Source organism: Pundamilia nyererei, unplaced genomic scaffold (assembly GCF_000239375.1).
Source record: "Pundamilia nyererei isolate P.nyererei 1_Seehausen unplaced genomic scaffold, PunNye1.0 scaffold00024, whole genome shotgun sequence".
NCBI lineage: Eukaryota > Metazoa > Chordata > Actinopteri > Cichliformes > Cichlidae > Pundamilia > Pundamilia nyererei.
The window spans coordinates 3,692,849-3,718,625 of NW_005187425.1; the positions used below are offsets into that span (position 1 = coordinate 3,692,849).

Below are 25,777 nucleotides of genomic sequence, written 5' to 3' on the forward strand. Positions count from 1 at the left end.
AACAGATGACACACACACACACACACACACACACACACACACACACACACACACACACACACACACACACACACAGATCTGTGGGCAGAGATTCAGAGTGGTCTGGTGTTTACAATGAAATCTGGCTGCGACACAAAGATCACAACTTGTGCGCAGTTTAAAATGCATTTATTTATCAACTGTGGTGTAATTTAGAAATTGATTTCATCAGTGGTCATCCTACTCAAATTAAATGAACAAAAGTGCCATCAAATGAAGAACCGTAAGCAGTCAGCCCTACTTCTGTCAAATCTACTGTCTCACATTGTTAAAACTGCACTAACTGTAAGGAAAAGCACTACAAATTTATTAAGATAAAATGTTAAAAAAGATCTTTGAAATATGGGTCTAATGATTTGGATCACTGCTATTCATCATTTGGCTTTAATCTTTAACTTCTTGAAAGGCAACCAACCAATCAACTGAAAAAAAATCTTGAATAAACCACATATAATTATTTTAGCTACATTTTACATACATGAAATGACATTTCTACAAAGATCAACACTGCAGTCAGCATTTAAATAGGTCCAAACTTTCCAAATTAAAAGAAAACAAATTTATATATCAGACAAAAAAGGAAATTTGAGGAGCTCGGTGCAACCAGGAAATAACCTTGATGTCCAGTGATTTGTGTGAACTGTTTCGCATTTGGTGACCGATTGCAATTAGGTCCTGTGACCACTCTAGGCGACTACTTTAGAGATTGCAGGGGTTGCCAGTCTCAAAGCAGACTGACTTACAGTCTCTGGCAGGTTGGGAAAGGGTTGTAAATAACTAGTGGTGTTAACAAGTGCTGGGGGAGCTGACCTTTAATCAACTTCAGCCTGTAGTTCGAGCACATTATGGCAAGATAACGAGCTGAACCCCAGAGAGGGAGGCGCTGCAGTTGTTGTAATGAGCCATGTTTTCCAGCAGGTGGCACTGTTGAACAACTAAGATCAACTGCTGAAGCAGTGCAGGACTTCATGAGGTACCTGAAAGGACCTGCATAAAAGACGTCACTGAGAAAATGAGCCATATCTCAGTCTTGCTCCTTTAAGTGACACAAAGAAACCCTGCTAACAGATTTCTGCTTAATAGAACGAAAAATAAAAGAAAGGACATTTGATGTCTTTCTTTTCATATTTGCTGCTTTCATCAGAGTAATATATTCAGCCACTTTATTGGTTCACCTGTTCAAGGGTTCTCTAATGCAGTGATATCTAATCAGTGAATCGCATGGCAACAACTCAGTGCATCTAGGTATGCAGATATGGTAAAAATGACCTCCCGAAGTTTACACTGAGCATCAGAAAGGTGATGCTTTTTAGTGCCGGCCTGAGTATTCCAGAAATCGATGATTTACTAGGAGTTTCCCACACAATGGTGCGGAAAAGAGAAAATATATTTTGTTTGCATTGAGGTCCAAATGACAACAAGAGCAACTCAAATAACCGCTTGTTACCACCAGAGTTTTTTCAATCTTTTTAAAAATCATAATGAATAATAAAAAAAGTTTAATTTTAGCTTTCAATGTTGAAAATGTTTAGTTTTAGTAGTTTTTAATTAGTATTGTAAGCAGGGCATAATAAATAAAAACAGACCTTTCTGAAAGCAGTTCACTCACAGTCTTGTACGCGTTCAAAATCTCAATAAACACTTCCATTAAAGGCTCATCGGGCAAGCTGCAATAAAACTGTAAAAATAAAAATTACAATTTTTTTTAATATACTAAAAAATAGATACAACTATGGTATTGATTTCAAAATCCTACATCAGTTTTCAGAAAATGTGATCTCTGACATTTTAAAGTAAACGAAATTCAAACTTCCCAGAGGTTTTTAGCAGAAACCATCCATGGTATCAGCTTTAAACTCCTACGTCGCTTTGTTCTCAAGTCATTGCATTCACAAACTTGGCTGTTCAAGTTTAGTTTTTATTTTTATTTTATGTAACTAAAATGGTTTTTTCACATCTAGTTTTAGCTTTAAAACTAACTTGGTTACAACCAAGATTTGCAGAAGAACATCTCCTTTTAAAGCAGATAGGCTATAGCAGTAGAACACCGCACCGGTTACCACGCCTGTCAGCTCAGAACAGGAAACTGAGGCTACAGTTTACACAGACTCACCAAAATTGTACAATAGTAGAAAAATGGCAAAATGTTTCCTGTTCTAATGAGTCTTGTAATTTCTACTGCGACATTTGGATGGTAGGAACATAATTTGGCATAAACAGCATGAAAACATGGATCAATCCTGCCTCATATGACCCCTTCAGACTGCTGCTGGTGGAGGTTTAATGTCTTGGCACACTTTGGGTCCTAAATGCCACAGCCTGCCTGAGTATTGCTGTTGACCATGTCCATCCCTTTATGATCTCTGTGTACCCGTCTTCTGATGGCTGCTCCCAGCAGGTTAATGCGCCATGCCGTGTTAAGCTCACATCATCTCAAAGTGGTTTCTTGAACCTGACAGTGAGTTCAGTGTACTCAAAAGTTCTCCACAGGTACCACGGTCTCAATCCACTTTTAAGTGCACTTTTAAGTGGTGGAACAGGAGATTAATTTTGTGGATGTTCAGCAGACAAATCTGCAGCAACTGTTCGATGCTGTCATGTCAATATGGATCAGAATACCTGAGAAATGTTTCCAGCACCTTGCTGAATCTACGCCATGAAAAGTTAAGGCAGTTCAGTTGCTAGTTGGTCAGTCGGTTTATTGCATCGTCCTTATTGGTCATGGTGGCTTCTTTGTGGATTTTAATGTGGTGTGTTGCATTCTTATAGTCATAAATCAAAGTATGAATGAAATTAAAACACCGTCTTGTAAACAGGGGACATTTAATTGGCTCTGATGTCTTCTCACAGCTTAAATGTAATCCTGACACCTTTGTCATTCTGTTAAAACGTTGGAAATCGTCCAACACCATGTTTTCACCTCCTAATGTAATAGTGGCAACGTCTCAAAGCAGTTCTTTACATTTCTGTGCTTTAAAAAAATTTAGAAGAAAACAACAACAAAAAAAAGAAAGAAAAACTGACATTTACACTTTACAATGGTTTTTAAACATGTTACACTTAAAATTGAATAAACAGTACATTTAGGTTTTTACAGATGGCATAAACATTGAACAGCTAATTGACACAGCAATAAGACATATTTTCCAGCAGAGCGGTGACTGTTGAACACATCTGAACACATCCAAAACAAGGGAAATAAAGCATCATTTAGATACTACAAAAACACAATGCAGGTATGCAGGGCGTGACTGGCTTCAGTTATTCTGCAGCAGCGATTGAACAAGCACTGCATTCGGAAACACTGCAAGTACAAAATGCCTTATGCAAACACTGACACGTTGCGCTGTGAAGTTAACAATTGAATCCCTCAAGTCAACAACTAACACTGAGAAAAAAAGAAGAAAAAGAGCCTGACTCGTGCTCTGGGGTGCAATGAACGCCGCTGTGAATGAGTGAGTGAGCTCGGCGTTCGACAACAGTGAAGTCATAGAAACTCCAAAAGGAATGTTGTGAAAGCAACAAAAAGAACAGGACGGATACGGTAAAACATCTCGCTGGAAAGCTCGTGGCGTCATCCGGCTTGGCTCGCCCTCTCAAGGACGAGGTGAGCGCAAACGTTAAACATACAAACGCCAGTATTGATGTTGAATCATTCGGCGGTGGTGTAATTCTCTGGAACACAGTCAGTCTGTCAAGTCTGTTGACACTCCACAGCACTTGCCAGTATCAGGAGAAAACATGTCTAGAGTCCAACGCATGCCCCGAGCAGTATGTCAGAGGCAGGCTGAGGTGTGTGAAAATTACTTTCCTCTTTGTACTTTCCTGCAAAAATGAACTTATAAGGAATAAAAGAGCCTGGTGCACAGACTGTAAAGTGAGCGGATTAATGCCACAATAAAAATGTAGCCTACGTCTTAAAAGGGAATCAAATTCTTTTTATCCAGCGTTTAGATGATTCATGAAGAAAATAGCTGTATTTTCACGAAAATAGGAGATTTTTTTTTAGCACTGAGGCAACAAGGACATAGAGGACTTATTTGGTGTTCAGTACGTGATAAAAAATGAAAAACTGGAGAAATAACATTGCGCCACTACTTACCGACTCGTCCTCTATCTCCATTTATCATCATCCAAGTCAAAAAACAAAATGCTTTGCACTTTGATCATTCAAGCAACGTGACGAGTTATAAAAAAGACTTTATATTTCAGCATTTTGCTTAGAAGAAAATGTATAAAAACAATCACAGAATGCAAAAACGAAGTGTCCGTAATGACGCCTCGCGTTCGTCTTTTCCTCGAGTTTCCCACGAAGAGAATCATCCCTCATCAGAGTCCTCTTTGCACAAACCGGTAGTATCCTAGTTAAATAGTTAAATAGATAAATAGTTCACTGGTACCTGAGCAAGGATGACAAAGCACCTTTTAGAGGCGTAGCATCAAGGTTTGATGTTAGCCCCCGTTTTTGCTGGGAACTCTGTGACACTTCCAATTGTCCCAAAGGTCTAACAGAGTCTCAGAAATTAGTGCAAATTAAGAAAGTCTCCATCTATTAGTCGGAGATCTACATGTCCATGAAGTTGAGAGCTCAACAGTCCTTTTGAATCTTTGGTGGTCTGTATGGCAGTGCCGGTGCAGGTCTGAAGAGTGAACACAACACAAATAGATTACAACATTACAATGGTAATAATAAGTAACTATATAAATATCTCCTTTCAGACAGGTTGGTCTAATTTCTGAAAATGTATATTATCTAAAACATGATGATAATCTGTCCAGTTTGAATGGATCTCTAAATTCAGAGAGAAGTCAAATGGAAAACATCTTTGCTTCAGCTTATCAATAATAGATACACGGAGAGATGAATGACACCATTAGGTTCTCTTTAAGCGTCTCTTTCACTGTGCACTTCAGCTCACCACCAGTTGTGAAATCTGCTTGAGAAACGGAGCCTGGATTGCTCAGCCCACACTGGAAAAGGATAGCGCTTTTGTTTTGTAGGGTATCGTTTCCAGTAACTAAAGTGGTCGATGCTGGAAACTGGACTGACTGTGAAAATGTAACTTGGCAAAAGAAGAATAATCTCATTGTCGATAATGACATCACTCAGAAAGAGATAATAGCATTATTTTTATTACTAGATTGGAGACAAGAAGTATATTCAGGTCTATAAGTTTTGAGTAAAGACACAGTTTTTACAGTTTTTGTAGTTTTGCCTCTGTACAGCACCAAAGATTCTTTTAAATCAACTACGCACTCGATACGCACTAGACAGTTGACTTGACAGGCAGTTGTCTGGCCATGTCTTGTTCCCTGGCTGTGTTGTGACAAGTGAAGCAGGCATAATATCTGAAGTCAATTCAAAGTTTTCAATTTATATTTTATACTTTTCCACTGTAATTTTAAATATGAGGCTCAAAGAAACGTCAGTGTAAGTGAAGGAGGCCATCACTAGGTTAAAAAACAAAACAAATCTATCAGTGAGAGAACAAAAGCTTTACAAGTCACCAAATAAACAATCTGGGGTACTCGGAGCTCAGTAACACTAAACCAACACAAACTCAGCATCGCTGTACAATCGAGAGATGCCTTCATGAATAGAAATATAGAGTTTACATCAAGAAGGACAGATTAGACTTTGCTCGAAAAAATATAAGAATCTGCAAAGTTAAAAAAAGAGCCTTTGATCGAAATGAAAAGAAACTAATTCAGCCAAGCTGGATTTGTGACTCGCGTTTATTGATGATGCGACTGCCGATAGAAGTAGCAGGATGAATTCTGAAGTGTTCAAGGCTATACTCTCTGCTCAGATTCAGCCAGATTGGACAGTGCTTCACAGTGCAAATGGATAATGGCCCAAAGCATACTCCAAAAGACTCCCAAGAGTTTTTCAGGGGAAAGGAAATGGGACATTCTTCTTCTTCTATTCAACAGCCAGCTCAGTCACCTGATCCCAACAAAATAGAGTATGCTTTTCAGTTATTAAACTGGAGGAAGAGAAAGCCACAAACAAGAAGCAACTGAAGCCAGCTGCAGTACAGGTCTAGCGATATTAGACTTAAGACAATCATTGACTGCAAAGGCTTTTCATCAGATTATTAAAAACTTTCCTTATATTTAAGATTATGTCAGTTTGTCCAATTAATTTTGAGTCTCTCAAAATGTGGGACTGTATCTAAAAATGTCAGTAATCCCCTTAAATTAAAGCTTAAAGGCTGCACTTCAATAAAACAGTGTATATTTGATTTAAATTCCAGTGTGGTGGTTTTCAGAGGCAAAACTGCAAGAAATATGACTTTTACTAGTAAACTAACTATAAGTAATCCAGAGGAATGAATAAATCCAAACTAGTTGTGCATTCTGCATGATGGTGACGTACAACTGAAATTTAATGCTGTTGCGTTAAAAGCATGCTTTGTTTGCTTCAGTATATCAAATCCTCCACTTCACTGCTTTTGTGTACAGCGATAATAAAAGTGGTTTAATAAAACAGGAAGCATCACAAATGCAAAAAGTTTATGCAGCGAAAAACAATTTTTTATTTGCCCTCATGCTTTGGGACAGAAGAGGTAATAATCCTTGTATAACCACCGTAATAGCCAGGCTAGCACTCCCAACTATAAGGAGGAAGTTATGAATATCCAACAGCATACTTCACACAGAGCGCGTCAGCAAAGCTGAATTTAATGAGTGTTGTGAGAGTTGAAAATGATGAGGTTGGTGAACAAATTTGTCAAAAGATTCACAAGTAAATGAGCGTCCCTCGCGCTCACAACAATCATTAATTAGCCTTTAATCACAAAATAACTTGAACTCCATTAGTGATGCAGCCTGTGACAGAAAAGATGACATTACTCTTTTCCCGAACTGCTACGGCTTCTTCTTAGGTGCAAAATGTCACGCAAGAATTAAGTCTCTTTAAATAAACTACCAAAAACTAAGTGACAAAAAAAGCCATCAATTTAACAGAGAGATGAAGACGTCTGAAAAGGCCTTTTAAGTAGTGTATTTTTTTGTCATGCTCCACAGACCTGCTTGGTAAAGGGATGGAGGGTGGAGGCCTTGGCACAGTGGGGATAGGTATGGGAAGGGCCGCTTTCCCGGGGATGTGCCCCCCTGCTGTTGCGACACTGTTACCCAGTCGAGAGCTCCTCCCAAGTGGGTCTGCAGGTAGGGGCTTCTGGGGTGGACTGGGTTTCTCAAAGTCCTATAAAAAGAACACAAAAAGTACCAATTTAGTTCATGTACTAATTTAAAAAACACCACAAAGCACGTCAGTCTTATCTTGAGTCAGTGCACAGAGCAAGTGACCTTCTAAGCTTTTTTTCCAGTATGGATTAGTTGTGCAGCAGCTATCTGAACACAGACGCAAATGCGTTTCACTAGAGGGCACTGTGTTATCATTATCTCCTCTGAATTCCCACAGCTAACATGAGATGAATCCCAAACCTCCCCCTGCTCGTCTCCACCACCTCTGTGGCAGTGCTGTGAGAGGGTAGAAGGTTATCTGGATGAGGTGTCATCATGTGGTACTAATCTACACAGAGGGAGCGCGCAGTTGATAAACATCTGCTACCAGCTGCCTGGCTGCTATCACACACACACACACACACAAACGGACATGCACAAAACCTTCCCACAACTGCCCACGCCATGGCACACGCACGCAGGTTTACATGAGCAAACTTTAAGTAATCTGCACGTGGAAGAAGAAAAAAATCCCCACATCATGCATGGATAAGACTCAGAAAGCTGGATGGTTTAAAACATTCATGAATGCAGCCAAGATGTGACCGAGTTTGTCACATCTACATGCAAGAGTTATAAACCTGTGTGTTCACTGCTGCGCAACCCAGGCGCCTCAAATGTGACAATCTTTCATGGCAACACTAAAGCGATATTCATTATTATTTAACTGCATGTATGCTTTTTTTCTTCGTTTTTTTTTTTTTTAACATAAATTGCAATAAAGAAATTCAAATGCAGTGATACTTTAAACTCACCAGACACAGTTAAAGTTTAAACTGAGCATCAGAATGAGGAAGAAAGATGATTTGAGTAACTTAGATTTTTGGTTTCAGACAGGGTGGTCTGAATATTTCAGAAACTGCTCATCTGCTGGCATTTTCCCAGGCAAACATCTCTAGGGTTTCCAGAGATTAGTCCAATCCCCCCAACCCCCACCCAAAAAAAAAAAAAAAGCAGCTGGGTGATTGTTGATTTCAAAGGTCAGAGGAAAATGACCAGTCTCCTTCAAGCTGACAGGAAGGCAACAATATCTAACTCCTGTTAGCCGAGGACAGGAAACTCAGGGTGCAATTTGCACTGCCTCACCAAAACTAGACTCGATTAGAAGACTGGAAAAATCAGGTCTGTCTGGTTTGATGTGTCTCAGTTTATGCTGTGACATTTGCATGGGATTCAGAAATTAGTATAAACAAGATGAAGTGATGCTGCATCTTACCCTGTATCAAAAATTCAGGCTGCCGCTGGTGGTGGTGTGCTGTGGCTGAGCTTTGCTTTAACAGCGCAGCCTACCTGAGTATTGTTGCTGACCATGTTCATCCCTCTATGACAACAGAGTAGCATCATTTGATGGCTGCTTCCAGCAAGTCACAAAGCTCAAACCAGTTTAAACTGGTTTCATGAACCTGACAAATGGCCTTGAATAGAAAAGCTGCTCCAGTAAACTTGCTACCACAAGGGTAGTTGTGAAGGCCAAAGGGGGTTTAACCTGGTACTAGCAAGATCAACCTAATAAAATATCCAGTGAATGTTTATATAATAGAAAAACCCCACAAAATTTATGGCATGATTGAGGGGAACACACGATTCATAAAAATGAGTTGAATAGTTTTGTGTGTGAGAACTGACTAGCTTGTGTATCAGTCCCTGACCTCAACCCCATCCACCTTAAATGGAGATATGAGTCAGACCTTACCTAGTGTTGATGATTGAATGGATGTAAATCTATGCAGGCAAGCTCCAAAAATCGTGTGTCTATTCTTACTCACCCTGCACTTTGTCCATGGAGTGTATGTTAGTGTGTTGCTGCAGGTTGAAATAAGCAAGGAGAAACTAATATTACAGCAGCAAATACCAAATGTTTTCTTTTTTGGCAGAATAATCTGCGGTTTAATTTCTGGATAAAACCAGAAATGAAGCTGGTCCATAAAACGTCAGAAAATAAATAAAATCCTCCTAACAATTTTTCTTGCCAGTCTTTTCCAACCAGCAGTCCAAAATAAAAGCTTTACAACAGCTTTGCTGACATCTGCTCGGCCACAACAAGAGTCATGTCTGCAAGAAGCAGTTAGAACAAGAAGAGCTCTTTTCATTTACTGCATGTTGTTAAAGACAGTCATGTGAAAAAGGAAGTCTTCATAGGACATCATGCAGCCCTGTGAAAAACACACCCTTTGGCTCAAAAGCTTATCGAACCACCTTTAGCAAGAATGAAGTGAAGTTATCTGTGTGATCACTGTTAAATCACAGTTAGATCACAGTTAAAGTGCTGATCACTGCAGCACTTTAACTTTTTCCTTTTCGGCATTCTGCTGCCGTACCTGGGATTATTTTCCTGTTTTATGACCTGGCCAAGCTTAAGCCGACAGACAGATAGCCTCGTATTTGAGTCCACGGTACTTTGGTATACAGAGGAATTCATGGTTGACTCAGTGACTGGAAGGTCACATGGCTGAAAAACAAGCCCATATTAATGCTGTGTTTGGTTTTTGCCTAACGTGGGGCGAGTTATCATGGCCAAACATCGCCTGTTTGGTCTGGTGGTCTATCCAAAGGACATTGTTGCTGCAGTCTTGTTGTTTGTTCAGATGCAAGGCTTTGTCTTGGCAGCCCTTCCAAACAAACTGTACTTGTTCAGTCTTTTACTAATTATACTCTCATGAACTTTAACATCCTAACTGAGGTCTGTAGAGTCTGAGATGCAGCTCTTGTGTTTTTCTGAGCTTTGGACGGTCTGAACTTGGAGTGAATTTGCTGGGATTACCACTTCTGTGCATAATCAAGTGCATTTGAATAGCACCACCTGGCTTCTACTTACCGGCTTAATTCTCGTGGAAGCGGTAATAGTATTCTTAAATTTTCACAGGACTGCATAGAGCTCCTTTGTGGCCAAAGCACTTTGAGCAAGCAGTAGTGCTTGCTCATAGGGGGTCATATGATTGTTGGGTTTTTCTCTGTATGTATTATTGTAGGGTCTACCTTACAATATAAAGTGCCTTTAGGCGACTTTTGTTGTGATTTGGGGCTGTATAAAAAACATTGAATTTAATCGAATTTCCTTAATTATGTAGTGTTTGTGGTAATAACGTGTATACAGTGGGATTTTTATGCGATCCAATTTGAGATATCTGTGTGAATATTGTGTATCACCCACTGTGTCCTTTCCTGTGAGCGTCGTTCCACTACTGCCAAGCTTCTACATGAAGTTAAGTTTAAGTGAAGACCAACTCTTTAAGGGAAGAAAATCAGGCTGTTTTCCAGGGAAAAGCAGAAAAAACTAAGATGTAAATAGACAGATGCATCCACTGTAATGCAAGATTAATCCAAGATGTGCATTGTAATACCACTCTTGGCAGAAAACCTCAAACTGTAACTGGAAACTTGGTGGTGTTCACATGTCTTAATTCACAATGAAGGATTGCGCCGTCCTCTGTGGCTTGAGAAAGATCTATGAGCCCTGAGCCTACAAGCACCTTTCAAAACCCACCGGAGGAACTGAAAAATGCGCGGTCGTCTTGCCAAAAACAAAACTATTTTTCTAGGTTCCTTAAAAGATGACATTTTGGAAAGGCACGATTTTCACTCCTCGCCAGTGTGACGCTGCAGTATACTCGTGCAGTGCAACAAAACTGATCTGTTTCATATTTATTGGACTCTACGGGTATCTGATTTGTATTTTTCCTTCAGCAAGACTAGATAAAAAAACAAACGGGTCCCACGCAGTTTTGTTGTCATCGCAACAAACGTGGGATAAAATTTACTGCCCTGGAAACACCTTGATATTAATGGACTGCGCTCGGCACAAAGAGAAACACTGCAAGACAAGGCGCTGTTTAAAATAAGACATACTGGCACAGAGAGCGGAGGTTGGGGTTTGTGTCAAGTCTTACAATAAACTTGTTAAACGCTTTCTTTTTAAGGACTGATGTCCTGTTCGTCCTTGTTGGCCTGCTATTAAATGTCAGCAGAACTCTGTCTTCTGTTTCTGACCCACATGTGCCATCTCTACTTCGCCCATCTGTTTCATTGCAATGAAACGAGCTAACAGATATTAGCAGGTAGCGGGATTTCACTGTTTTGGCAGGCAGTGAGCAGCCAATTTATAGAGCAAACAGTGGCCTTTCAGCTAAAGTACATCTTTAGTTGGCACGCAGTCATTGCAATCAAGGGTAATATGCTGCAAAGCTTAACATGGACACCACATAACCATCCAGAAGTGGATGCGATGCCAGGTGTTTCTGCTGCTCACTAATGCAAAAGTAGCCAATGCTTTAATATATATTTAAAATACACTTACATTGTATAAAGTAATTTATGTATGTAAAAAAGCAGAAGCATCTCTTGCATGGTCAGGCATTATTATGACTGAAATATAACCGTTAGTACAGAGTCATCAATGTATAAGTGGCAGTAACAGATATTGATGGTTTTAACTACTACCCCACATAAAGTTGATCTAATAAAGGTAGTAGCTCCTTTGATTGCATATGATCATCAGGTGATTTATGGCAGAAATTTATGAAAGTTCTGCTACAAAACTTTTCTCTCGTTTTTTTGCTCTTATGTGGGATAATTGTATGTTTTTGGGACAGCAAATACAATACTTGAAATAAAGTGATTTAGGAAGCCTACAGGGGATATGCCTCTATTATAAAAACTGCAGAAGGAGGCATTTGAAAGTGTTTGGCAAATCGCTGCATTTTAAAAACCTGATCCCATTCTTGAGACAATCTATTTGTGTCTACTAATCTCAAAAAAGCTTGAGCACATGTGCTCATTTAATTTCCACCATGTTATCCTCGGAGGTATACAAACCGGACCTTTCTCCGTGCTCTGCTTTAACATCTGGGACTATGTTCTAACGCAAACAGAGAAACAGATGCAAAACGAATGTCTTCCTCCTTATTTTTCTATTTTAAACAGACAGACACATCTGCCAATTTCCCTTGCACCCCGCTGTGGCTCACAAAGCGCCGTCATCCAGCACAGCTCTCCTCGCTGTGCTACTCCGGGAACAAATCGGGATTTGGATCCACCACCAGAGCGGACAGATGGATTTACTATCTCCACCGACTCTGATTCTGCCGGCTCAGCAGAAAGCAGCACCTTACTCAGGAGCTGGGTCACCGTGAGGGAGACAGATTGAATTTGTTGTCGATATGTGGGCAGGCGAACCCACTGCAGTGCAGAAATCCAGCAGGTTCTGTTATCCAACATTTAGCTACAGCCTTTAAAAATGACGACACAGGTGGCTGTTCAAGTTTTAGGCCATTAGCTACAATTTGCATATATTTTACATTACTGTGGAGCATTTTTTAAGGGTACATAGCTTTTCATATTAATTCTTACCCTACAATCCATTGGTTTCTGTTACTTTTAGTAGGTTCTGAGACTTAAAATGCACTTTTCATCTGCCACAGCGAGCTCTATTCTGCTTTGTTTATTGTTGAAGTTACATTTCTATAAAACGTATCAAAGAAACCAAAAGAGAAAAAAAGTAAATCATCATGCATAACAAAATCATGCATAACAATTTCATAACACCACTGCTTCTGATTCTGATCTCCAAGCACACACACATTTATCTCAGCACAATATCTGGACCTTTCAGCCGCACCACATGAATCTTCCTCTGCAGATGGAGTCTGCCCTGTAATCATCGAACTGTGGATATTCAAATTAAGGACCGTAAGGACTTCTGATTGAGTCAGCGACTTTTTTTCCAAGGTAAAGAATTTAGCTTTTACAGATGAGGTGGGCTTAAAGTGCTTAGAAAACGTGAAATTTGAGCATCTGCTATTCCATAAGTGCTAAGCAAACTTCATCTGCTGAGGAAGATTGCTTCTTTTTTGCAAACTGACTCAAATCTAAGCTGTCACAGTGTCCTTAAATGCCAGGGATTCATTGCAATTGACTGAGGATGTAACTTTAACAAAAAAAAATACCTGAATGTTCACCGTGACCTATTTCAGGGAGGCTTCAGGTCTTGGCAGGTTACTTTGGCACTTTACTGAAATGTAATAAAATTGATGGCGGCCTAGATATTGTGGAAAATAAGTGTAGAAATGTGTGGCGTGGTTGAGAATATAGTCTGGAGTAATGTAGAGGAACATATACACAACTTGAATTTAATGGGCTGTTGAGAATGTACGGTCCATTAAAGCTGTGGTCAACAAAAATAAATTGCAATTTTAAACTTTACAGTAACAATTTAAGACGAGGGCAAAGATAAAGCTTGTGAGATCAAAGGAAGTCCATTAAACCTGTTTCACGACAGCAATTATGCCATGAAGTGGCAGGTAAACAGAAGTGTTAGCGATGATATTAAACACACTTCTGTGTGAGTCACGCTGTGCTGTGAAAAAAGGGTCTGTCAGTGTTTAAATAAATAAAAGCATTTATCAACGGTTTGGTTTTTTTTTCCACACTAACCTGGTCCACTCTGTACGACGACTGATGGCGTGGCAGGCTGAGAAAAGGTTGCACCCTAGGTGGCGGGGAGCTGGACGCGTGCGTCGGCAGGACTTTGTAGTGTGCCGGCAGAAGAGGCAGGGTGGGCTGCCCCACACTGAGAGACACCGGCATGGGCTGACTGATGTGGAGGGGCTGGTAGAGGGGCAGTCTGCGCAGGCTGTGAGAGTGGAAGTTGTGCGGTGGGAGAAGAGGCTCTGCACTCAGGAGAGATGGCTGAAAAGAGATCGCACACGTTATTTCCAGTAATACGTAAATTGTAGTGAGCTGTGACAGGTAGCATACATAATAAAATGATCCTGAAACTAAAACTTAGAAATCAAACTGATTTTATACATTATGTTCAGGGACTGCGGCCAAATCTGGAACAAGGCATCTTTTCTCTCATGAGATCACAGTTTTTATATTTAGTCTTTGACAGATAAAGAATGAAACTATAACTAAATTAAACTTTACCTGCTTTTTTAAATATAACATATGCAAATGTGAAAATTCTCATCTGACAGGCTTTTACCTTCCACTCTCTCTTACCAAGATTATTTTCTAAACCCCTGCAATTTAGTCTTGTTGGTGCTAAAATAATTAGAATGTGTGAACCGCAGACAGGCATTTTGATGATTCATTTTCTCTTATTAAGCAAAAAATGTCACAAATATTTCAGCTGCAGCTTCTGAACTGTGAGGACATTTCCACCCATCCATCGACGTTCTCGGGTCAGCCGAGAAACGTAACCTCATTTCCTCCCACTTCTACGACACGCTGAAATGACCTCACCTAGGAGCCACTTCGGCTGAATCCAGATCCTCGCACCAGCTTAACTGCCTCCTTTTGATAAACATTACATGTTGAAAAGCTCAAGCAGCAACTGAAAGTATTTAGGAATGGTTGCCACATGCTGTATCTGGGTCAGGTTTGTATGTTAATTCTGGATCCACGTGGACTCATTAGCGAGTCTCACTGCACACAGAACATCATCAAAATATATTTCTGAGGTGACACAAAGACTACAAAATGTCTCACACACTTTGGATTAAGTCTTACTACCCTCTAGACTATATTAGATGGTGTCCTATGGCCTTTCGGCTCATGCCTCTCTTTAAAAAACAGTTATTGATGTCTGGCCCCGGTTGGTTTCACAGATCCTAAATTAAAGGTCCCATATTACACCCCTTATTAGCCAGTTAATTCAGGTCTCACATGTCCCTAGAAGGTGTCTTTCAAGTTTCAGCTTAAAATACCACACAGGTTGTTCAGTGTGCCACTGCTGCGTACCCATTTGTTTAAAGTCTGCTCCAAAAGGACTGTTTGAAGCACTGATCTGTTGCTGGCCAATAGCTGATGGTTTGACGGTTATTTTCACTATATTCTGAACCTTTCAGACCCTTTCAGACATGAAAATAATCAAACACACAATCTGCACAATGAAGTCATTAGGTGCAGCCTAATTTTGTCTAATGGTTCTAAAAGCTGAAGCCTGTGATATTAGGGTGAAACTGAGGTAACATAAAAGTAAAACCCAACTTTAGTCATAAAGTCTCATTAGCGTCAGAAAGCTGATGTCAGAATCAGCCATAAAACTGGAAAACAATATTATTAGATGTGATGTTGTGAAATTGTAAAAGTCTGACAACATGTCCTGACCAGCTGTTCACCCTCCGCTCCAGAAAAAACGAAAATAAAAAAACCCAATAACACCAAAAATGGCCATAAAGGATTTGGCTGCTGGACAGCACACATGCACATAAAGAGAAAATGCAGATGTGTTCAAAGACAGCTGACTGACATCTGGACTTCTGACAACTGGCTGAAGTAATCAGAATAACGAGAACAGACAGACAGATCGACCTCACTCAGTTATTATATTTAATATAACAATTTTTGCACATTTTTTGCAGATACTGGTGAGTGCAAACACAAACCAGATCCACACACCCACGATAAATAAATGCAAGTGCCTTTATTCTGGCACACAAACACAAGTGATAGGCAATCTCCTTCTGTGCTTATCGTTTCCAACAAACAAATCAAAGCCTATTTTCTTCCTCTGCCTGAATCAATCACCTCTGCTTCATTCTCACAGCGAAACAAACAAACAACTATTAAAGAGGCTCAAATAACAACATTACAATCTCTCATAGATAGTGTAATCTTTCAATTAAAGTTTCTCCGCCTCCTTTCAACAACGACACTGTAATTAATACTGCTTCGAGTGAGAGATAGAGTGAGGCCGAATCGATTAGCCGGCATGCCATCATCTTGTTTTGTCAACGAGCATGGAAGCGTTACGGCTCTACGCCGAGGCCTGACTGCATGTTAGTGAAGTGCTCTAAGAAAATGTCATCATTACAAAAGAAACCAAACGGCCTGTGACAGAAATGAGCGCGCACACGCTCATATAGAGGAATTTCACGGTTGTATGAAGACACGGTGTAGGCCGACACGCATAAAGAAAGCTGTCTGACAGACACATTATGGAGACACTGACCTTAAAAATGTTAGCCCCGGAGGGTTTGGGGGGAGGCTTGCGCTGCGGTGTGGGTCTGTACATGGACTCGCTTCTGATGGGGCTGGTTGGCCTGGTAGCTTCCATGGATCTATGAGCACAGTGTAAGCAGTTTTTTAAATTTAGACATTTATATTTATATTTCACTACATGCCTCCTGCTATGGTATGATATAGGGAAGGTAGAGCACATTAGAAATGAAGCCTTTTCTTGTTTCTCAGTGCAGAAATATTACCCATATCAACAAAAAAGAGCGAAAAATGATAGTTGCCTGCCTATTTATACTTCCACACTCCTGCTACCACTGCTGTATTTGTATCTAACAGTGCGATCACACCCCTGATGAAGCAGATCAACTTAGAAAATCACAGTTTCAAGTTTGTAAATCTGTTACTCATTTGCTTTTAGCTCTGCTGGTGCTTTAAAAACTCCTGAGGGAAATATCAGCCTTGTCAGCAGTGAAATGATTTATAACGTTCACCAGCTTTCACTGACTGTGTTTGTTTGAGGTTTGGTGACAAATATGTGGCACGGTGGGTAAACTGTCCAGAAAAGATCGGTGGCTAAGTTCAAATATATGCACATTAGGTTAATTGAGGATTGCTTATTGGCTGTAGGTGTGACTGTGAGTGTGAATAGATCGGTTTAATCCTGAGATGGAACAGACTCCTTGCCCACATGACCCTGAATTATATAAGCAGTTATGAAAATTGTCAACTATGTATATTTTGTGTACAAGTTTCCCATAAATAAACTTGCAAGAAAACAAAAATGCAAATTTTTATGAAATTTTCTTCTTCTTACGGGTTTTCAGAGGGAAATGTTACCTGAGTTTCTCCAAGGTGCTCTTCTTATTGGTGAAGAGGAAGCGCAGCAGAGTCTTCCTCTTCAGAAAGATGATTACGGTGGCTACCATTAGACTCACCAGGGTGACCAGGATTGCCACAGTAATCAGCACGCTGTCAGCTGATGCCATATATGACAACACGCACATTAATACACACACACGCACATCTACAGCACGGAACAATGACAGGACATAACGTAAAGACCGTTACAGCTCGGCCATGGCCAGCAGTTCACACAGTTCACATTTCTCTGCTCATTTCTGCTTCTCACTCTATTCCTTCTTTTTCTTTTTTTTTTAATAAAAACTGTTTACAGTAGAATGTATTACAGGGTGGAAAGGGAGTTGTGTTGCACTAGGAAAGTTACACTTTAGTCCAAACCACACATTAATCCAGAAATGACTCTGCAAGAAAGAGACGTATAAGGAGCTTTGTGTTCCTGCTTATTTCTGAGTTAGTGTTGTTGTTTGTCTGCCTAGATGAGTGACGATAGAACTTAAACTGTCCACACTACCTGCAGCTCTCATTGGCCCGCTGTCAATGCTCCCACCAAAGCCGGCTGTCTCGCAAAACGGCGGTGCCCAATGTGCTTCACAGTGGCAGTTCTTCTTGTTGTTGCAAACCTGTAAACAAGGTACTTTTAGTGTGTATTAGATGCAATATTGACTATTTCTTTTGTCTCCGGCATCAAATAGTATCAAACGGCCTTAGATCTAACAGCAAAATAACAAGGTGCAAACTAAATTGGTCATAAACCATTAAATAAAGCAATCCAACAGAGCACTGACTGTGCTTGTGTGTGTACACTTATAATAGATAAAGCATGTGGAAGGGAGAGACTGTCCCCTAAAGCCTCGAGTTTCCAGTGCAGAAGTTTGATCCAGGAGGATTCCCTGGTGAAATAACGCAGTCCAGCTGTCAGGTGGATAGAAGAGGAGACAAATAGAGAGCTGAGCAGCTGTAGGGGATTAACATAGCACAGACGTACAGTCCAGAGACTTCCCTGCCTCCAGGCCATGGACACTCCTTTGCATCAACTGATAGGGTTAAGAGGCACTTGGGGGGTTGAGAGGGAGTTATGGATTGAGCGAGATTTATATTTGTGCAAAGGGAAATGTTACCATAATGCGTCATGAATAAAAACTGAAGCAGATGTGTGAAAGATGTGCGAAATCTAAGTAGGCATCAAATTCTTTAAAACTCTGTGGGGCAGCTATAGAGAAATGGATTACATCTCCTATATGCGCACATGTAAAAGCCATTAATTACTTTTAAAAGTCTAAGAACATCTATGTGCTTGAAATGGTAATTAGATGAAACCACAATCAGCTACTCTGGTGCACACAGACACACATTTTGATCCGATTATTTATAGAAAACGTGGCATTGATCTGTGTTTAAAAGGTGCAGAAAAAAAGCCCCCAAAGTGCTTTTTTACCTGCTAAATAAGTAACAAAAAATAGATTCCAGCGTCAATACAGCGCATGCATTGTGAGATAAAGCAAGAGGACTTGCAGGCAAGCTCCTAAGGTAAATTCAGAGCATTACTGCTTTCCCAGTCAGGTCTCGTACTGTGCGAGGTGTTTGACAAAATGGTAGGCAAATTATTCTTGGCAGATATTTCTGCAGGAGGGGAGATGCAGCTCTACTTCGCACAGTGGGAAAATAATTTTCTCAAATTCCCCCACAAAGTCATTTTTAATGTGATTATTTTTGAGCCAATCAACACGCGGCTACAATATTTTGTTTGTTGCTGTTATTTTCCATTTACAAGCTAATTTGTTTCACAGACATTTAGCAAATTATAAGAGGATAAAAAAAAATATCTCAGAATCATAGCTTTGATTTCTTGTTGCACAAAATCTCGGTGCTTTACGATGCCGTAATTGAGTTGGTGTCTGTAAATTCATCTCGCCTGCGGTGAATGTTTGATTCACAGAACTAAACAACAAACTAAATAAATCATAAAAGCACCCTTTGCTGAATTATTAATAAGAGAAAAGGGTGATCATTTTAGAGCAGTGCGAGCTGCTTTTATGCTGCAAAAAAAGGACTATTGTGTGCAGGTGGACACCCTGACGTGCTGCACTGGCTCTTCTCCCTTTGTGTAGTAAAAAAGATGATGGACAACAATTTAAGTAGCCCCTAAATGATGCTGTAAAAGTGATTGATTTAACTTCGGTGGAACAATGAAGATTGATTGTACATAATAGGAGAAGCTGCCATAAGTCAAAGGCTGTATCGTAAATACATTGTTGCTCTGCTGTTGTTTGCAATTACGGGGTATATGTAGCTGTTCCAAATGCAACTGAATAGATAAATACAGAGTTCTCACAGGCTTTTGACACTGTTTCAAAGGCTACAGTGTATAATTTAACACTAAAATTTGAGCTAATAGGTACTTGCACTCACCCCACGTCCACTGCACTTTCCCGAGCACTCATGCACACCAAAGACGCTGACATTCTGGCATTGCCGATTCAGGCACACCTATAAAGAGAAAAGCACCATTAAATATTTCAGGAGGTGCTGAATTCAAGAGTCCATGAAGATGAGCAGAAATACTAAGAATAAGAAGAAGGGTTTATACTTCTGCAGAACAGCTGGAAAATATCTTATTTATGGACATCATAAAGGAGCATCATTGATGCCTGCTGCTAACTCAAACAGAAGAGTGCAGCTGCCCTGTGAATTTTTATCAAACGGTCTTGAAGTTGAAATTAACATGATCAATTAAAACTACAAATGCTGCATATAAATGTCATGATTAGGCTAACATCTGAAGAGACGTCTGTGGGAGATTTACAGCGAAATAAGCAATTTCCCACTCAGGTGGAAGTGCCGAATGCTGCTCAGGTAGCTGCAATGCGGTGCGGGGCTGAAGAGGCAAAAATCACAATAAGCTTTCTATTCTTTAGATCAAACAAAAACATCAGAATGTAAAAAAGACGGTTGCTTTTATGTAGAAAATAAGGCCTGCATTAGGCAAGCAGCTCTCATCTTATTCACTGCTACACAGCAAAATCTCCAGTGTTAATTTAACACTGGTGATTTTGCTGTGTATTGCTGTGCAGGCTGTGAGCTGCTAACTTAATACCCTGATTGGCATGGAAATACAAATCCTTTTTTTAGAGAACAAAGGCACATGACAAACAGCCACCTCCAGGCCATCAAAGTTTCCAGGGCGCTAAGTCATGACTTGGGAGACTGTAGCCAGGAGACAAACTAACCTGGCTGACGTCCATTTTGCACACACAGCTCAATGGGGAAGGTACAAAGGCACCAAGGTACGTCCCCGGAGGCAACTGAAAAAGCACACTTGTAGACCCTATTATTTAGTTCCACTGCTTGTAAGAGAAACACAGCTATTTGAAACACTTTTTATACGCAACCTTATGCAATACAGTAAATGTCTCCTGTGTTAAGAACAACCGTGTGAAACCTGGTTATTTTCTTTTGTGACACAGCCCTCACACGTTTAGCCAAGTTTCAATCACAAATGACTTTCACAAGTCCAAATCCACAGCTCTGGGGGGATTTGGTAAATGCAATCATCTAAAAATGCCTGAGAACTCCTGAGCAGGCATCAAGAATATCTGCAAGGATTTAATGCTCAATGACCTATTCTGACTTGTAGGAGCTTCACCAATCAAGTCAAGTGATAACTCCAACACCTACTATGTCCATAAAAATAATTTCAGATCATGCATACTGGCCTTAAACCCCTCCCAAAACCTGATATGACTCGAGGATCAAAAGGCATGAAAAAGGCATCGTTCTGGGGTCCAATGAAGAGTCCATGTGGTCCCAGCATGTCACTCAAAGCATTTGCTGCCAGCATCTTGGTGCCAGAAACCATGGGCCAAGCCAAGCATTTGTGACCCTGCCCCAATGGGTCAAAGCTGTTTTGGCAATATGGAAACAGATCTACTCAATAATAGGAAGGTGGGTTTAATGTCCTGGCAGATCAGTGTGTGCTCCCTCAACCGATTATCATCAAATCAGCAAATGTTGTAGATTGAAGAGGCAGTTAGGTCGGTAAGTTATCCACTCGAAAGCTATTAGCCTCCTACTTGGCAGGAGTAGGGACTGATGTCAGTGATGTGGTGAGAGAAGTTTGGAGAGGAACAAAAAGACAGAGAAAAGTTGAGAGACACACCTAATAAAACCAAGAGCTCAAAAAAAAGTCTTATTCAGCCCTAAGCAAGATGTGCAAAAATGCTCAGTGGATTCACACAGTTAGCTTTATTGGCCATTTTCTATAGGAAGTGAAAACCTTGCTGTACGGTCGGGTACTCCTCAAGGGAATGCAACTTCAGGTTCATGCACTTGCGAGCCTTTTAGCATCTCTAGAGAATATGAATTAAACTGCATCCTGTTTTTATAGGACAACAAACAACAAGCTAACCGATACTGTAGTTAATGAAAAAAAAGAAAAGAACAATATTATAAAATTCTGCTGTAGATACTGGGGTATAATGTTGAGCAGTACTCGATTCATTACATTAAATCTTGAATATAAATAAAGTTTTAACGGTTGAATTGAAGGCCTTTATATTACTGATCACTCACCATGTTGTCTCCACACTTTGTGCCAGCCAGCACCAGTCCAGGGTCAGGCATGTCATCGCCCAGGTAAACATGTGTTCCTCGACACAGAATACGTCCTCCTTCTTGCAGAGGGATGTTAGTTTCAATGGAAACGGCATTTGTTCCGATCACTGGGCGGTTGGCTCCACCCTGGCACTGGATTTTACCACACTTTGCATCACTGCATGGAGCACATACACATACAGAAACACACACACATAGTACAACTTAAAAAAAAAATCCATAATGCTGCTCTGTCAATCACAGTGGAAGATCAGTAACTGCAGAGGAGGATGAGAGAGTGCTGAAGGGGCCTGCAGTGATTCAGTCCTCCGGTCATCAAAGCAATTACATCAATTAACAAAAAGCTTGATTACAGAATTTACCAGAAGGGAGAAGATCTTAAGAACAATTAACTGACAAAAATAGAATAAATTGATTCATGAATACTTTCTTAATTAGCTGCTATCTTTCTGAAATTACATTATTCAGCCATGCAAACTTTAGATTGAAGATCACGTCACAGCATAATGATGATTGCCAATGACACTACGTGAGCTAATTAGCTTTGTTTTCCACAGTAAATTCTCTTTACCTTTACCACATCAGTGCAGCCGCAGCATTACCTTGCATCACATTTGGCAAAGGAGCCTTTGGAGTCCTTCCCGCAGTTCCCGTAAGGATCGCCTGCAGAGTTGACTCTCTCAAAGCAGATCCCAGGGGCGGGCTTTGCTCCTTTGTACAGAGACAAACAAGAAACCACCCCCCACAATGTAATCATGAAAATGAAACAATGTTTTACCTTAGAAAAGCAAAGATTATGCATAAATTTGCAGGTGGCAAGCATCCACTGATTTACCTGCTCCCCACAGAGTGATGCATTGCTGCTCGTGAGTCTGGCAGATGCCATTGTAGCAGTAGCCGTCAACGTTGTGGCAGGCATGTCCATCATGTAGATAAACGTTGGCTGGGCAGTGAGGGCTGGCACCAGTACAGAACTCTGGCAGGTCACATGAGTTACTGGTTTCCCGGCAAAGGGTGCCAGCAGGTTTGAGCTGTGAATATATAGAGTGCTGTACATTAGACCCCCTTTTACAGTAGATAAACACTGGCTCATTGAACAGCAGCTTTATTTAGCTCTTTTTTGCTTTTGGGCTTTGTAAATGTTCCGCATAGCTATGGAAGTGGTGGACAGGAGGGCATTTCAATCTATGAAGCTATGCCAGTCTGCATCAATAAAGGGTTTTAAAGGTGATATTTGCAGGTTAAGGCTTAATTAATGAAAGACGTGACCATAAACCCTGGCTTTTCTCTTGTGGATCTGCCAAACGCAAGATAATCTCTAAAAGGAATTTAAAGAAGATTTGAGGTCGACTCCAGTTTAATTTGTTTTTGCTCTCATCTATTGTGTTGCGAGTTTCTGTTTTGTGCTGTAATCAAAAGTTTTATCAAGTGTTGGAAATATTGGGATGATCACTGTTATTACTGGTTGAAAACATCAAAGCTTTTGGATGCTGAAATAAAACCAGTAAGATTGTTTAACAGTTTAAAAGTGTCTGGAAGGGCTTAAATCTGAAAATGAAATGAAAAACTACAAGGTCATATACATGCCCAAAAATAGCTTTAAATATAATACTGTGCAAGAGTCTCGATTAGCCCCTTATTTCTCTATATTTGACCAGGAAAATGGGAAATTGGTAAAACAATTTAAACATGGGAAAACATATATGAAAACTTAGGAAAGCTTTCTTGTAATATCTTCAAGTAGTCTTCAGGAATAGTTCTCCAGGTTTCTTGTAGGACATTCAAAGCTTTTCTTTGGATGCTATGTTCTGGGTCAGGATGATCCCACACTCCTTCAATAACGTTGAGGTCTAGGCTCTGGAGAGACCAATCTATGACTGATGGTGTTATTTTCCTTACCCAGGTATGTTTTTACTCCATTGGCCGTGTGTTTGAGATCATTATCATGCTGGCAGGTGAAGCCATTGCCAACCAAACACTTTCAAGATGGTGATGCATGGTGGTTCACAGTCTGACGGTACCTTTCTGTGCTAATTATTGCATCAATTTTAACAAGATCTCCAACACCACAACTAAAATGTGCAATGCAGTCCAAACCCTGACAGAGCCTCTCCTGACCTACTCCGTCCATACTGATGATGAGTTAAACTAAAAATTTGGATCAAATTTGGATCTCTCAATGACTTTAGTTGCCTCTAATTTTCAGTCCAGTTCTTCTGTAATCTGGTCGACCTCAGCCTTTTCTCCATGTTTCTGTTCCTGAAGAATGGCTTCTTAACAGCCACTCTTTCACTGAGACCATTTCTAATGAGTCTTTTGGTGAACAGTAGATGCATCAACTGAAAGGCCAGAAGCATCTCTTGCGTTCTTGGTCAGGTCATTGACGAATCTGTTCCTATTTCTTAAGGACATGATTTTCAGATACTGTCCATTTGTTGGAGATAGATTTTTTTGGTCGTCACTTCTTTCGTCCTGCATTTGTTTATTTCAGGACATACTGCACACCATACGGAGGTATGCCAAGCTTTCAGGTAATAGCTCTCTGGGAAACACCTTGTTGGTGCAAAAATGCTATTTTATACCTGTCTGAGTTATCTTTGGCATTTGTGATTGATTTAAGTAAAGAAATAGGAGCACATTGGGTTTTTTGTGACAGGCTGCTGGTAACAAAGTGACTAAAGGTATTCGGTTAAGCTGTCTGTTATGTGCAGACACAACACTGATTCACCCTTTGGGTTGGTAAGTTTTTATGCTTGTAATAATTCATAGGTCAGTGTTAAACAACAACAAACAACAACAACCACCACAAACATCCCTCTGAAAGCAATTAGGTTAAAGGACTGAAAATAAGAGAAAAAGCAGCCGAGGTTTGACGAAAAACTTTGAAATACCTTTGGAAAGTAGCTCTAGATTATTGTACAGTACTGTACTTATGCAGCAAAAACAAAACATGAAGCTGTATCTTGTGAATAACACTTTGCAGTACTTATATCTTAAGATATATAATTCTGCAAGGCCATCAATGGCTCTCTAAATGCAATCCTTCGAATACATTTTCAACAAGTACTTTTTTTGAAAAGAGAAGACCAAAGATAACATAAAATGATTTCCATGGCAAACAAAAACCATAAATATTTAAGACGAAGCAAATCTTAGGCTATCCAACTTGAACTTGAATTTAATTGAAGACTTCCTATTGATGTAAGATATACAAATTTGGAATAAAATCACTCGAGATATGAAATTATACAAACAAGAAGACTCACACCAGTAATAACCTTCTGCCGAGAATTAAGAGTTTTAGAAAGTTTTTATAAAAAGTGAAGCTCTGAAAAGCTTTTACAGAATTTATTTGGCTCTTAGGAACGTATGAGTGCATGTAAATTAAAAACAGTTGAAGGACAAAGTGAAAAAGACCAAGAACTGCATGAAATCTCTTACTCTGCAGCCTTCACAGCACTGTCCGTGGGCACACACAGCATCTTCCTTCAGGGTGCATGTGGTGGCATTGCAGCACGGGTTCATGCATTCCTGGAGGAAAAGAAAAGAAAATAGTTAACAACATGCGGACCTGATCACTTCCCTGAAGATCCACTGCTGACTGCTCCCTGTCAGATAAAGACTTCCAGGTCAGGGGAGATGTCCGGAGATTCCTACCCTGACCTGCAGACCCTCGAAGGGACACATATAAACTCAGGCTCATATGTTTTGGATTTGGCAAATTCTTTAGACATTTAGAGTAGTGAAAAAAAAAAGGAAAAAAAAAAGGAAAGGAACATGTTTAATGCAATACGCCCCCTCAAAAAAACAGAAGACAAGCAAGAGATAGAAATCAGATGAAGCTCTTAAGAGGGCGTGTGTTAAAACCTCCACTGAGATTTGATGCAGATAACAGAAACGTGTTTCGGAGTTGACTATTAGGGCATCGTGGCCAGAAGCAGAAACGGGATTTGAAGATTGTAGACACTTTACCACAATGACAAGATCAGCTTGCAGAAAATGAGCCGATAGAGCATGTGTCAGGAGGAGCTGGATGGGGAGTAACGCCGTAACAAAA

The 25,777-nt window shown here is 40.2% G+C and overlaps 1 protein-coding gene across 2 annotated transcripts in view; it reads right to left on the reverse strand.

Moving 5' to 3' along the window:
* Positions 1–3,073: 3,073 nt before the first annotated feature.
* The window catches only part of adam12b (ADAM metallopeptidase domain 12b), an 86,063-nt gene continuing 63,359 nt past the window's right edge, over positions 3,074–25,777 (reverse strand). The window contains exons 13-23 of one of the 2 annotated variants that reach the window (XM_005727443.2): positions 25,162–25,251; positions 22,556–22,751; positions 22,323–22,431; positions 21,679–21,877; positions 19,519–19,596; positions 17,621–17,729; positions 17,086–17,224; positions 16,241–16,349; positions 13,717–13,971; positions 7,071–7,246; positions 3,074–4,679 (exon numbers count right to left, since the gene is read on the reverse strand). In XM_005727443.2, coding sequence (XP_005727500.1) covers positions 4,628–4,679; positions 7,071–7,246; positions 13,717–13,971; positions 16,241–16,349; positions 17,086–17,224; positions 17,621–17,729; positions 19,519–19,596; positions 21,679–21,877; positions 22,323–22,431; positions 22,556–22,751; positions 25,162–25,251 — 1,512 coding nt within the window. In that variant the 3' untranslated portion in view covers positions 3,074–4,627. Of the gene's footprint in view, positions 4,680–7,070; positions 7,247–13,716; positions 13,972–16,240; positions 16,350–17,085; positions 17,273–17,620; positions 17,730–19,518; positions 19,597–21,678; positions 21,878–22,322; positions 22,432–22,555; positions 22,752–25,161; positions 25,252–25,777 lie in introns of both variants that reach the window. The other variant, XM_013909382.1, reaches the window with a different exon arrangement.